Below are 14,951 nucleotides of genomic sequence, written 5' to 3'. Positions count from 1 at the left end.
ACTTCGGCAGAGGATTTGGTGACACTGAGGCTTGAACCTGTTTTTATCTTGACTCATTCCGCCACCATGCTGCCCAGGAAAGCATCTCCGCACTAAAACCTTCTGTTCTCCTCTACATCCCCATCCTCCCTCTCTCCTGCTCCGTCTCCTCCCCCCTCTTTCTTAACTACACCTTCTGCCACTTTCATCCATCCATTCATCCATCCATCCATTCATCCATCCAGTCCTCCATCACTCTCCCTCCAGCCTGGCTCTTCCTCCCAGAGTCCAGAGCTGCCCACAGATCAATACTCATAGAAGTTTCATGAGGACAGACCCTCCACTCCTGTTTCACAATAAAATGTGAACAGAAGGAGGCCATCAGAATAAAAGTAGGGGGGGAAGTGGCAAAGAGAAAAAGCATGCTGCATGTCTACCATTTCGTATGTGCTTAAACTATACTGTACCATGGTGACGTCGTTCTAGTTATCTTTTGGTAGTGTTTAAACAAAAGAGAGCAAAGGTGGGTAAGGGAGAAAAAACAAGGGCGAAGCTGGGTGGATGAAAGCACAGACAGGGCTGATGTAAAAGGAGAAGAAGAGGTGGAGGAGAGGAGGTGTGCTGAGATCGATTCTCTGGCCAGCCAGCAGTTCAATACCACTGAATTATTGCTTCATTCTTCCTCTTATGAGATGAGATCTCTTTCTCTCTGGCTCCACTTCTCTCAGGGACTTTCTGTGTGCTTGTATATGTGTGTATGTACATGTGTGTATCATGTGTGATCCACTTATGAGCGGATCAATAATTTACAATCTGGTTTTAAAAGTCCACCATTCTGTCTCTCTTTTTTTTTTATGTCTCTCTGTCTTTTAACTGTCTCGCTCTCCCCCTATTTTTCAATCTTTTTTATTTCTCTTTTTCTGTGTCTGCAAAATGAACTTTAAATTGTTCTTAAAAGAGAAAAAAGTCTAAAATTGTGACGCCTTTTTATCGCTCACTAAAAGTTTCTCCACGACTGGGAAATTAATTTTCTCATGCGGCTGCATTGACAATAAATCAGCTCTACAAATGTGAGTGTGTGCATGTATGCACGTTGTGTGTGTGTGCATGTGTAACGTCTGTGTGTGCGAGAGCATTTATTGATTGTCACTTTGTACTATTGTATTTTTATAGGAGTGTGTGATGTTGAGAATGCTAATTTTTCCCACCAGGCCGATGAAGCAGCCATACGGCACTATGTGTGTATGTGTGTGTGTGTGGGTGTGTATGTAGTAGACCATCTGTTTACCAGACTACTCACCATCTTTCCCTCATATCTCTCTGATTTACAATTACTTTCAACTCCTGCCCCTGTTTGAAAGTGTGTGTGGTACGACACGACCCTATGCAAGGGTGGCTTTGTGTGTGTGTGTGTGTTTAAGTTGTGTGTTGTTGCATACTCGCGTGTATGCGCTAGTGAGTGTGTTTAATTGCTCGGTCCTTACACCCAGAGGCAACCACAGCTAAGAAGCGCTGCAAAACCTCAACAGCCAATCGGCTTCCACCGCCGTGACCTTTCACAGGCGACTTCCAGAAAGAAGTCGACCTTGAGGCGGGGTCAGGCGACCGCAGTAACGGATCGCGTTTCCTGGGTCACATGTTGAAGCGATCAGCCAATGGGGAGGTCACGGGGGGTCATCTCCGCCCAATAGGGGATGCAGTTAGACACCAGACGGACCAATTACCAGCCGGCTAGCCTCAGGGTCAGACCAAAGATGTTTTGACTGAAGACCATTGAAGGAGGCACACGGGCAGAGTACCAGAAGAAACTACAGACCGGGCACATTTTAGCGACACGTAGCACAACTCACACTGCCCAAAGAAAAACCAGTTGACTTGTTTCAGTCTTTCGAACTTCAGCAAGACATTTAAGACAAAAAACAATATTCTGCGTCTGTTTGATTTCACTCATTGCTCATGTTAACATTTGTTACTCAGCACTTTCCAGAAACAGAGTATTGTGAAGTTTTCTCACATTTGACTTTATTGAATGAGTTCCTGTAGGTGGAGCTATTTTCTTTGTCTAATCAGCCAGACTGCTCAGCATCTTCTTCCCTGTTTTCCTTTTTCTTTACTGTTGTTGCATTTTAATGTCTTTTAAAAAAAAATATCATTCTTTACATGCTACTTGAAGCACATTGAGTCAATTTTAAAGCTGAGTCTAGAAACACAAAACTCATCACTTTCTATAGCTTTTTTTTCAGGAGATAGCTTTCATGAACTTGACGCCAACATAAAAAGGGACAATTTATTCATGGTGAGTTTTTTCATCTCTATTGATAAGGTTTAAATCCTCATCTTTATCGTTTGGTCATTAAATGTCACCAAAGAATTTATACAGCAGCTGTTTGTCTTTTCTCTCTGGGAATGACGTCATTGTTACGGCGTGATGGAGCCATGTTGAGCGGATCAATACCAGACATCACATCACCTCCATCCATTGCCACACGCATGTGCAAACCAAATGAGCAACACACACACACACACACACACACACACACACACACACACACACACACACACACACACACACACATGCTTTCTTCTGCATTTCTCTGCTTTTCCTCCTCGACTGAGTTCAGCAGGAAAACGCTCATTCACAGTCAACAATCCGGTTAGAAATTACACACTCTTTTTCCAAGATTGTGTGTTTGTGTGTGTGTGTGTGTATGCGTGTATGTGTTTGTGTGTGTATGTGTGTGTTAGTAAACTGGGTGTTCTGGATGATTTCACTAATAGTTTCAGTATGGAGAGCTATAAAGAGCAGACTGTTTAATTGTAGCTGGTTTTAACGAGGCTCTGATTATGGCAGCATTCTAACGAGTGTGGCTCGTTAATGTTGACTAATCTGCAGTCATTAGTTCAATACTGTCTGGCCGGAGAGTGAACTGCAACTCATAGATGCTATTCACATATGCAGACACAAACACCCACCGGCAATATTTCTTATATATAAAAAATGTAATTAAATACTTAAATCAAGAGCACGTGCATGTGTTTTTGTACGTGCGTTGATGTGCGTGTGTGTGCGCGGTTGACCTACCTGTGTATATGAACCTTCCAGGTGTGCCTTTGCAGAACTGTTTGGACTTGTAAGAGAGAGTGACCTCAACGACCCCGGGGATGTGTCTGGGAGGCGTCTGCACCCGGATGGCATGCGGCGTGATCAACTAGAGAAGGAAGACCAAGAGTTAGTACACAAAAAAACACCCGATAGGGACAAAGTAATGCAGCTCTCTGCGTCAGAACAGTGCAACTGGTGTTTGGTGAGTTGTTACAAAATCACAACAATCACCGACATTACTTTTAGAGTTTCTTCGCTAACAGACATCTTCAATTGGTGTAGCTGGATTTTATTGCTTAAATTTAAGGGGGGGAGAATGAGATACCGATGTAGAATGCAATTAAAATCTTGTATATCGACATGTATTAATTGAAATCCTGTTAATAGACATATGATGTTATGCATTATGATATGTTGTGGATTTGAATGTGTTACTGGACTTTTGACCCACAACAGTGTCTTTTAATCTCACTTGTATTGTAACAAATATTGGGCATGCTACAAAAATGTAGATATAATCTTATTTCCCAGGATCTATGTTGACACCAGGTGAAAAAGAATCATTGTATTGAGCTGAATGTAACAAACACTAACTTTTTAGGATCACATTTTTATGGACGGTTTTCAAAAATAGTTTTTATTATTTGGCCCGGGTTTGACAAATCTGCTGGGAGGAGGAAGAGCTGCAAACAAACACAACTTGGTAAACATGCAGTCGCTTTACACGTTTACAAGTTTTTCAAACAGTTTTCTCGCTTCGGAATCAGGTTGAGTGAAAAATGAAACATTTGGTTGGCCAAAATCCATCTGAAGCCAGTCTGAGGAACGCCAAGAGAACTGAGTCAGTTTGAACTGAACTGAGACTCTGTACACATGTTAGTGTGTGTAAGTGTGGCTCTCAACACTGTAAACAAACCCCACAGCTCTTAACACACACACACACACACACACACACACACACATCCATGTATGCCAGCATGTACGCACACACACTGGGTGTTGTTGTTGGAAGTGAGCCATGGTTGCTCGGCGCTCATGGTGAGTGGAGTCAGAAGACAAATAAACATTCTGTAGAGGAGTTGTGCTGGCAAAAAGTACGACAGTGAGCTCTGTATGTGTGTGTGTGTGTGTGTTTGTGTGAGTGTTTTTGTGAGCATTAAGCCAATGGCTATCAAATTGTGCTGATTTGATCAGTATTCCACAGAGAAAGAGAGCGAGGGAGTGGTGGAAGGTAGAGATGGGCGGCGGTTGCTTGTTGGTGGGGACTCATTAGCGAGGCAAAACCTCATTTAGACAAACATTAACACACAAACATTCACAAGATCACACACAGTTAAGAGCCCGACCGTGAGGAAAAGCATGTTTTCATATTGAATTACTTCCAGCGTCCGAGGGCAAAAGCACACAGTTGAGGGGTTGAAGCAACATCGAGACAGGATGGTGATCGCTGGAAAACTGACCTCGCTCCAAACCAGCATGGTACCGAAGATGACTTGGAGACCATCGAAGAAGTTGTCCCCGATGATGATGACTGTAGCGCCCCCCGTAGTCCACCCCTCGCTGGGACTGATGGCTTTAATGCAAGGAGCTGCTCCTGGTGGGATGAGAGGAGAATTAGAGTAGCCGAGACAGAGGGAACAGAAGAGTAAAACCAATATTTAAACATTGTTCAAATCTGAAATCAACTTCCACTCTTGACATGCCATGGTTGTAGAGAAAGCATTTGTTTCATTTGAAGACGTATCAGTCTCTAAACAGGGAGGGGAATCTGGCTTGAAGCCTTTTCATCCCTTTTGCATCTGCGCCTCATATTTCTTCATGTTACACCCTTGGCTTTTGACTGTGGTCCAGCACACCACACCTACTCTCTGAACACACTGTAGAGTCCTTCTCAATTGTTTTTTTTTCAGTAGTAAAGTTTGTCCTTGTAAATGTTTCTACTGAGTGGAATCAAGAGAATATACAAAGCGAATAAGTGCTGAGGCTTTAGATTGAGTTTCGGGCTTCTTTTCTTTTTATTTTCAAACCACCATTTATTCAGTTTTTGAGGACTTTTTAGACACAACTGAATTTAACTAACTTTAAAATGAAAACACTGAAGCTCTATTCTTATGGACCATGGGAGGCAGTTAAAAGCTTGTAAACCTTAGTGTCTACTGTGACATACACTGTTGCCAAATGTCAAGATCAAACATGGTTAAAAGAACACATGTTTCCTGCAGGCCTTATGAGACGTCGATGTGCTGCTAAAGGAAAAAGATTTACTTAACATACTGCAGTTAAAAGTAACTTCTTTCAAAATTGTTGAGGTATAGGCATTCATTCTCATACTTTTAATTACTTTAAATGCGATGTGATCGTCAACCATTCCTTTGAGGGTCCTGTGCTGTTTAATTACTGTTTGTTTCTCCCAAAGCCTGACTGGCATGAGATTATGGCAATTCGTTTTTAAAACTCATGATATGACATTGATAAAAACACACACAGAAGGCTCAGTATGCATCGTAATACCTCAAACTGAATAGATACAGTCAGCTTTATGTCACTTCAGTATTGTGTGAGTATGTGTAAGCTCATATCCAATCCCATATCGCAACAATAAAAGCCTGTCTGCTAAAAAACAACTCTCCTCAAACTGTGTGTGTGTGTGTGTGTGTGTGTGTGTGTGATTATCAGCATTCATCTGAATTACAACAATGTCCTTTACTCTGGGTTTGTTTATGAAAAAGAATCATAATGATATTAGACCTGGCAACACACACAGACAGAGCATCACACCAAGCATTTTGTGTGTGCATGTGTGTGTGTGTGTGTGTGTGTGTGTGTGTGTGTGTGTGTGTAGTGGGTTGGATTAGCCAGATGGAGGGGCAGGAATCACCTGATAGGATTAAACCATCAACCATCTGGTGGCCATGCTGCTTATGCTTACACACATTCATGCACAGACACAGACACACACACACACACACACACACACTCATTTTTACCGTGTTCTAGGTAAGACTGTGTTCCTTCCACGGGGTCGAGTCTGCGGGCCCGTCGGCCATGTTTGGAATTATTGTGGACAAACATGTTGTCGGAGACTGACAGGACATGTCCCTCCACACTCACCGTAGTCGATACCACCACCTGGAGAGAAGGAAGAGACGGGACAGGATGGAGGGGAGGGGGGTAGACGGAAGGAGCGGTGAGATAAAGGTGAAAAGGGAGGAGGAGGGGGGGAGGAAAAGTGGAGAGCGTGGACAAAGAGGGAGAGGAGCAGAGAGAGGGCAAAGGGAAAGAAGAAAGGAAAGAATGAGGAATTGTGTGGAGTCTAGAGATCATTGCAAGCAGGAGTTAAAAGCGTGAAAACTGTGAAAAGCTCCTTAAATGTAACCCGTTATCACTGCTATTACCATCACATTCAACACACACTAAGTAAGTCTGTGTGTGTGTGTGTGTGTGTATGGGTGTGTGGTGTCTATCCTCTTCTGTTCAATAGTTCCTGATGGGTCCAGCCCTTAATTATCTCCCAGGGAAACAGAGCTGTCTTCTCTGGTTCCACTACAATAGAGCAGCACAATTAGAGGCACAGATACTGTCACACACTCGCTACCAAACCACTCTCTCTCTGTGCTATTTCACACACACACACAGCAAGACGCAACAAACACACATATATACATATCACGCACACACGCACACACCTACACACACACATATATACACACACACACACGTGCCATGGTAATAAATCTATCGGTATCTTCTGGGCGTCCAGTATCTCCACTCAGACTCAAGTGGTGTCTTCCTGATTGTGTGGTTGGCCGTGAAGATAAGGAAATAATAAAGACCACGCAGCCTTAAATCTTATTCACAACCCCACAACAGCCTGTCTTTCTTTTTTCCTTACTTTCTTTCTTTCTAGTTGCTCTTTTCTTCCTTCCATCTAACACTCAGTCTCCGTCCTACTGCATTGTGTGTATATTTATGTTCTGACTCGTCAGGGTCAGGATCTCATGTTTCCTGTAAAGGCGCTGATAGCTTATTTACTTACACAAAAACACACACACACACACACACACACACACACACACACACACACACACACACACATTCCTGTGTTTATGTGTTACAATAACCATAACGTCATGTAAGTTATTATGTGTTAAGTCCATGGAAAACACAGGGAAAGTAGAGCGAGACAGAGGCAGAGGACACACATAAAAAGAAAGAGTTAAATGATGAGAGTACATAAGTTTTTTTACCTGGAACCTCCTCATGTCTCGTGGGTTTCCTGCGTTTTTTAGACAGTTCTGGTTGCACTTGAGGAAAAACTTCAGGAAGAATCTGTACAGACAGAGAGGACAGGCAATATTTGAGGTTAACACTAAACAGCTGCTTTCCTTCAGGATATATGAATTTAAAGTCAGTTTTCAACATACAGCACAGACAGAATCCCAAATACAGAAATTCACATTTCATACTGGTGTTAGGTCAAAATGAATTTCCTCGTGGATGTGTGGAGCATGTGTTTTGTACTTAAATCCACACCATAAGATACTGCTTTGAATTGCCACTTAAAGGCAAATAAAGCAGCAAACTTCTGTGAAACTGGTGAAAATCTGTGACTTTGAGAGAGTTTAAGCTCTTAAATCTTAAGTTTGGCCTCCAGTTTTGACAAACCAAACTTTAACATACTGTACTTCCAAAAACCATCCTGCCTTTGTCTTTTCTTAGGTCTTTGTTCAACTTGAACTTCGTCCTTAATGATTTCTAGCAACATGTGAAGGTGTACTTCAACTGCATTTGGATTATGGCTTGAAAAACTTGCTCATTAAGATTCATAAACAATTTGAAAACAACTGTCAACATGTGAAAAGATAGATTTTAAAATCTTTCAGGGCTCGACAGTAAGAGTTTGAGAAATTGGCAACTACTTGTTGGCCTTTGGCCACTTTTTAACATATACAAAGTATAGTGCACCAGCAAATAAATACATTTTAAATATGTGTTGCCTTTGTAATATTTAAATATTGCTGTTACTGTCAGAACTGGAACCAGACAACGCTGCACACAAACAAGAAGGAACGTATACTTGTCATATTTTCCTGATCAAGCTAACATTTAACTGCATTGTATTAATTGCTCAAAAAATAAGGTAAAAAAACGGCAACCATATTTTCTGTTTTGGCAACCAAAAGCTCATGCCTGGTCACCAGCCTCGAAAACACTTTTGTAGAGTTGTTTTCTAACCCGGACGTCAAATGGCATGAAAACCCATCAGGGGGTCGCAAACCCGGAACCCTTAAAATCTTTATCAACCGTAAAGGCAACCAGAATCTCCATCAGTAAATGAAAATAATATTCTTGTCACTTTCATAATAACATGTGTGTTCACTGTCTCTTATACCGACTGCACACTAACTAACGATCTTTACTAAATCACAATCTATTTTGGATTCAAAACAGCCAATTTTCCGAAAGGTGACAAGTTTGCATGCGTGCAAATCATTAAGAAAGGGGGAACCATGGTGACATTGGGTGTTTGAAACGGGACCATATGTCATGAATCTATATTACAGAATAAATCAAACACGCAGATGGCCGTCAACAGCTAACAAACACATCCAGGTTGTGTTTTGGTGTGAGCCAGCTGGCCAGCCTGGCAGAAGCAACAAGGCACACTCACACAACAACAGAGACACACACACACGTTTGTGTTTGTTACATCTGTACAGCCAAGTACAACCAACCTGTCAATCACAAGGTAGCCACGCCCTTAAGCATACCCCGCTTTATTGTCTATTTGACTCTAAATGGGACCATAATTTACTTTTCATGCTGTATTGAAGAAGACTTGGAACTAGAGATTAAGACCATAAACTCATGTTTACAATGTTTACTGAAGGAATAAATCAGTCATTTTCTCATAGACCTCTATACATTCTGACTTCTCTTTGCAACCAGAGGAGTCGCCCCCTGTTGGCTGTTAGAAAGAATGCAAATTTATGGCACTTCCAAATTGGCTTCAATTTTCAGAACCGAGGTTTCCCGCCTGGTATAAACCATAGAACCATAGAAACCGCATGGATAACGAGCCACTTTTAGAGGATCATCAAGAAAAATCAGCATCTCTCTGTCGCAGCAGAGTTAAAAAAAAAAGAAAAGATAATCTATTATATTGGGTTTCATCACATTGTGCCCACTGTCTGTATTTATCTTAACACAGTTGAACTCCATACTTTTCATAATTTGAACTTTTCACAAGTCTGTATCACCACCATTCCCTGGTGGCAGAGCTTGCTGCTCCTCCGTTCAAGAGATGACAGCCTTTGTACCGGACGCTCAGAACAAAGCAGAGGTGTGCGCTTGTGTGTGTGTGTGTGTGTGTGTGTGAGTGCAAACATGTACTCCACATGTGAGTGTATGTGCATGTGTGACGGTGCAGCACAGCCCAGTGGCAGGTCTGAGTGTAAAACTCTGCGTTAACGAGCTCAGGCTTCGTTAGAACACCGGCGCTGGGATTCTGCATGCCTAATTATCTTGACCCCTCACCCCTGGGTGACAGCCTATCACAGTGTAGGACAGCCACGGTGACCCCTACTGACCCCCCACTGTCTAGTCCTTCTCAAAACACTAGCATAGCGTTAACACGAGCACCTCAGCTGACCCTCGGCTGTACATTTCTGTATAAAGGAGGTGGTTGGGAGGAGCACACACTCCTCTGCTCATCTGCCTGAAATATGAAAAGACTAAAGCTTCGGTGGAAGAAGTGTTGAGATCTTTTAGAAATGCTGCACTATGAAAAAACATTCCTGCATTTAAAAATCTAGCTTGAGTAACAGTAAAATATACTTAAGCACAAATGTCAAAGTATTTAATCTGAAATACAACATTTAGTTTTACAAGTTAAAGTATTTTATTGTTTTAGCGGGTTCAGGTGGTATTACAAGTTAAACTTACAGTCAGTGGAATGTTATTTCTGAAATGTACTGGAATAGAATTACAAAGAAGCAAAAAATGGATACACAACTACACAGATCTGATACTCTCCTCATCAAGCAAATCGGATACTGGCAAAGACATGACCAGTCCACATTCATTTACAGTTTCATTGTCAATGTCATTATAATAAATCCAGTGTTTCTTGTGTCACGGCGGACGGCTGACTCGGTTTTTAGTGCCACAGAATTTCCTGGCCTCACGTAACGTTACCTGAAATGGTTAAAATGTGTTCCACACAGTGTGCTATGCAGATTTAAATTGGGAATCGAGAGAGCACAGGTTTCGGATCAATAAATTCAGTATCGGAAAAGAAAAAGTTGGATTGGTGAATACCTACAATGCACTGTGTATTCTAAAATATGCAACATGTTGAATGGGTTTCCTACCTAATAAAACCTTCCTAATAATACATTGCATTGTTCAAATCAGCTTGTGGGTTTCTTCTTACATTGCTGCCTTTTGCAGCGCAGTCCAACTGTTAATGCCGTCTGCGGTCACTTGTAGGCTACTACTGTTCCTTTATGTGCAGTGCTTTGAGTATATGTACTTCTTTACAACCTCTGCTCTGTGGTCGCTGTAACCCTGTTTCTGCAAAGGTCAATAGGAAAGGATCTCCTCTCTAATGCTGCACCACTGAGACAAATGGCTGTGCCTTGAAACACCACGTAAATCATCACCACAATCTCATCCGACCCATCAATTTAACAATATCAATCCCCCCCCCTCTCAGCGTATTCACACACCAACTAATTACTGTCTTTCATTGGCTTATCTCCCTGGTGATCTGATGATATCGCTCGTTATTTTTCATTTCACCATCTAATGTGCGACTCTGTCCGTCTATTTCCTGCGAGTGCGCATTCTCTCATTGATTGCCAACAGAACATATTCTACATTTTAATGCAGTATGTGTGCGTTCCTCTTCCCCCTTTACTTGACCCCATCTGGCCTAATCAACTCTGCTACAAAAAGGCCCCGCAGCTACACACACTCGGGCGCACACACACGTACACCTTGTGTGAATTGATTGGCTGGTCCAGTCACTGGTCGTTAAGAGGCCTCCAATTAAACCGGGTAATTATAAGAGTCTAAATGACTGTGGGGGAGGGGAGCACTCTCCCCCTCTCTCCTCTATCTCACTCCCTCTCTCCGAGGCCCGATCATGTTCGAGTGATAACAGCGCTGTTGACCTTTGCTATGCTGTGAGTACCACACTCAGAGAGCTGACCCAACACACAAAGAGAAGCTCTCTCTCTCTCTCTATCTCTCTCTCTCTCATACACACACACACACACACACACACACACACACACACACACACACACACACACACTCACACCATCTGGACAGGGAAGTGTAAGAATGGTAGTAAGCGGAGGGTCAAAAAATTAAGATGTAAAGAAACAATATAGGAAGAAAGAAGGAAAACTAAAGTAAAGTAAATCATTTTTACACTCTAGATTGTTATTCTTGCCATTTCTCCTTTATTAGATAGTGACAGTGTACATAAGGGGGTATGACATGCAACAAGGGTAACTGGCTGGCATTAACCACCAGGCGCCCCATGCTTTTCAGTTTACATGGTGACTCGCGAGTTTATTGCTAAGTCTACCACAAGGCAAGATCGTAAATATTGTGTGATTTTTGGTCATGTTTAGAGAAAGGTTGCAGTCATGGATATTACGGCTAAACTACGGTATGGTTAGGGTGAGGCTCGGAAAAAACGTTGTTAAGGTTAGGAAAAAGTCTAATAATGACTTTTAAAAAAACAAATGTTATTTGCCTTATTGGTCGCCTGGCCAAATAGGCTCTCATTTTATTCTTTTTGCACATAAAACAAGAAAAGGTCAGAGATGATGGCTCAGCAGCAGCGCCGCTATGCACAACCAGCTTAATTTAAGCTGCTAGTCATGGTAAAGTTTGTGTTTTTTTAATGAAAACCAGAAAAGGTTTATAATATGGTCAGTGAAATATGCCGGGGTCCGGAAGTACATGTTACTGGAGTCGTCATCAATGTCATGACAATTCAAAAATATCTGCTGTTTTGGCCATTTGAGGGTATTAAGAATCGAACATAAGACAAACCAACAGGCATTATGACATTGATATGGTTAGCAAACATTGCCTAAATGCACACGCGGCAACATTAGCATTGATTTGGGGGGTTGTGTTTCTGGTCACCGGATGAATGTTAGTCCAACATTCATCCTCCTTCTATTACTAGTTTAACTCCTGAACCTGGATCTTTATCTTCTAGTTGTTCAACTTCACCTGCTAGTTGAACTTTGTTTGTCATTTGCTTCCTATTATTTATGTGCAATGCTGGTTTTATCAGCTTATAAAAAAAAGGTGATGTAGTCGACCATTATCGTGTCATTTTTTTAGCTACTGCAGTTACTGTTCCCCTTGACAATGTAATCGATGCTAGTCTGATTTAGCCAGTAACCCAAAGTAATGTAACAAACCAGGTTAGATGCTGGTTTTTATGCCTGTTAGCCATAGTGTAGTAGTGAACAGCACAGTTACATCCATTATTCAGAGGCAGAGATGGCAATTATGGCTCAGAGCACAACTGACATTAATATTTAATATATAGGGCTAACACAGACCTGAAGAGAGAGACAGGAAATGACAGAGCGAGGGGATGGAGAGGGCGTTGGGATGTAGAGAAGACGAGTGACGACGACGACGAGGGGGATACAGAGAGTGTGTGAGGGAGGCACAAATGGAGGACAGAGTGAGGAAGAGGATTGTGGGAGTTTGTTTTGACCACCCTCCTGTCATTTAAACAGTTACAATGACAACAGGGCAAGGGTGACATCCGGGGGAATTCCAGCGTGTGTGTGTGTTTGTGTGAGAAAGAGTGTGAGTGTCTAAGACTGAATGTCTGTGTCCGTTTTATTCCCTAAAGACTTGCTATTCTACAGAGCCAAGAATAACAATGCTGCCTTGGAAGAGAAAAAAAAATGTCTCCAAAACGCACACACACACATACACACACGCGCAGCATTCTGGTGAGTTGTTGCTGACAGGTGGAGAAATTGCAGTCAGTTAGTGCAGACAAACTGAACAACAGATCAGTGCTTTTGCTGCTCTTGCCTCCTCTGTCTCTTCTCTGTCTCTCTGCTTCCTTTAGATGTCTTATTTCACCTGCCTGCCAAGCTCCTTGGCAGAGCTTTCTGACAGAATGATGATTTTCACTATCTTCCCCCGTGTGTGTGTGTGTGTGTGTGTGTGTGTGTGTGTGTGTGAAACGACTTGCTAATGCTTGTGTACCTATCGTAACCGCCAGTAACTGATCAGGTGCTGGTTGCACACTTCACAAAATAACACCAGTCTGCATGAAAAAGGAAGCCTGTTTGCAAACAGCGTGTAAATATGATTCAAAACATTTGAATGCCATTTATAATACTGTAAGTCACTGTAGAAGGAGCTATGTTGTAATACTGTCACTATAATAATAGTATGACTGAACACCCTTTCAGCTAAACATGCTATTCCTTCTAACCTCATTTCAAAAAAGCTAAACTATAGCTAATATTTAAGAGTTTCCCTTTTTGTCTGTTGATCTGTCAGAGATCAACTTCCTGTTTCCTGTTTACACTGAGTGCTTGTTATTGTTTAATGTGATGACATCAGATAGCATTGCTGGGTCCGTGCCTGCTATCTGAGTAGTATTGCAGTAGGAGAAGCGAGGATATGAAACACTACTACGCCCTCTATTCGGCTGTTATCGCAATAGTAATGCGATAATGTATTGCTTCCTGTGGAGGAAATGCTTGTTTTTTTTCTTTGCCTTTGTAGTGTCTTGTTCAAGAGCACTTCAGCAGAGATAACGCTTGCTGATACAGGACTTGAATCACAGGAACAGTCCCTACAATCAGAAGTCCACGCTTTGAATCTATTTGAATGACTACACGTAAGAAGTTGGGTTTATTGTAGGTTATGTAACCACATTAAGAGTTAGAGGCCAGAAGTGTGATAGAAACTAGTTTATGAGCTGATAAGGTTATCTTTTTTAAAAAGGAGAGAAAGAAGCAAGGGGATAAGGAGGAATCTGAGGAGGAAGATTAATTCATTTTACTTGGAAGGATAACTGGAAATCCACTTTAGTCTTCAATAATGTGAGTCTCACCAAGTCTTGCATAACATGGAAACCATACTGACAGCCAAACTGAAACCCGAACATCTGTATAACTGCTCCATTGTGTGACGTACGGTTTAATAAGTGTCTTTCAAGCACATAGGGCTGCAGCTAATGATTATTTTCATCACCGATTTATCTGCAGATTATTTTCACAATTAATTGATGAATCGTTTGGTTAATTAAATGTCAGAAGAGAGTAAACACACGTTTTCCCCGAGCTAAAGATAACGTCTTGCATTGTCCAAAACGTAAAGATACCTAATCAAAGATATGAAACGGAGAAAGGTGTCCGTGCCACTCAACTAACAATTTCAGCTCTACAAACACCGTAATTTGTCAAACACACAGCCATTACAATTTGATGCAAGGACAACAAAGCCTCACAATGGATGTTGTGTAACAAACTGAGATGAACGAAAGAGGATTCATGTGTGTTCCCACAGAACGGACCGAGCTCAGTGCTGTGTGTCTGTTTTCTTTCTATGCTTGAGACTCACCAGAACTTTTACTGTATAAAGTAACTTCCAGAAAACGTGCTGTCATATGCAAAAAGTAAATAGACTAATAGGACCTGGTTAGATGTCCACGTGCACATACTCGGAGCCATGCATGAGCAATGTTAAAAAACTACCAGGAGTGTGAGAAGAGGAGCAGAGAGAATAACAAATCTAGACACATAGAAGAAAGTGTGAGTAAAGGGGGGGGTCGGGAGCGAAATGTAGTGCAAATGAAAGA

General features: G+C 41.9%; 1 protein-coding gene across 5 annotated transcripts in view; it reads right to left on the bottom strand.

Annotated features, from left to right (window-relative positions):
* Positions 1-14,951, bottom strand: part of LOC142960692 (transcription factor COE1-like) — an 81,631-nt gene that overhangs the window by 20,196 nt on the left and 46,484 nt on the right. For 4 of the 5 annotated variants that reach the window (XR_012956355.1, XM_076102662.1, XM_076102663.1 and 1 more), the window contains exons 7-10: positions 7,330-7,411; positions 6,070-6,211; positions 4,543-4,676; positions 3,062-3,188 (exon numbers count right to left, since the gene is read on the bottom strand). Coding sequence is in view for 4 of the 5 variants with exons in the window: in XM_076102662.1 (XP_075958777.1) it covers positions 3,062-3,188; positions 4,543-4,676; positions 6,070-6,211; positions 7,330-7,411 (485 nt within the window). In the remaining variant the exon portion in view is untranslated. The remainder of the gene's footprint in view (positions 1-3,061; positions 3,189-4,542; positions 4,677-6,069; positions 6,212-7,329; positions 7,412-14,951) is intronic. The other variant, XM_076102661.1, reaches the window with a different exon arrangement.

This window comes from Anarhichas minor, unplaced genomic scaffold, assembly GCF_050575085.1.
Source record: "Anarhichas minor isolate MPS153535 unplaced genomic scaffold, ASM5057508v1 ptg000027l, whole genome shotgun sequence".
NCBI classification, from domain to species: Eukaryota; Metazoa; Chordata; class Actinopteri; order Perciformes; family Anarhichadidae; genus Anarhichas; species Anarhichas minor.
The sequence above is the reverse complement of the archived record's forward strand: the minus strand, read 5'-3'. Positions and strand labels throughout refer to the sequence as shown.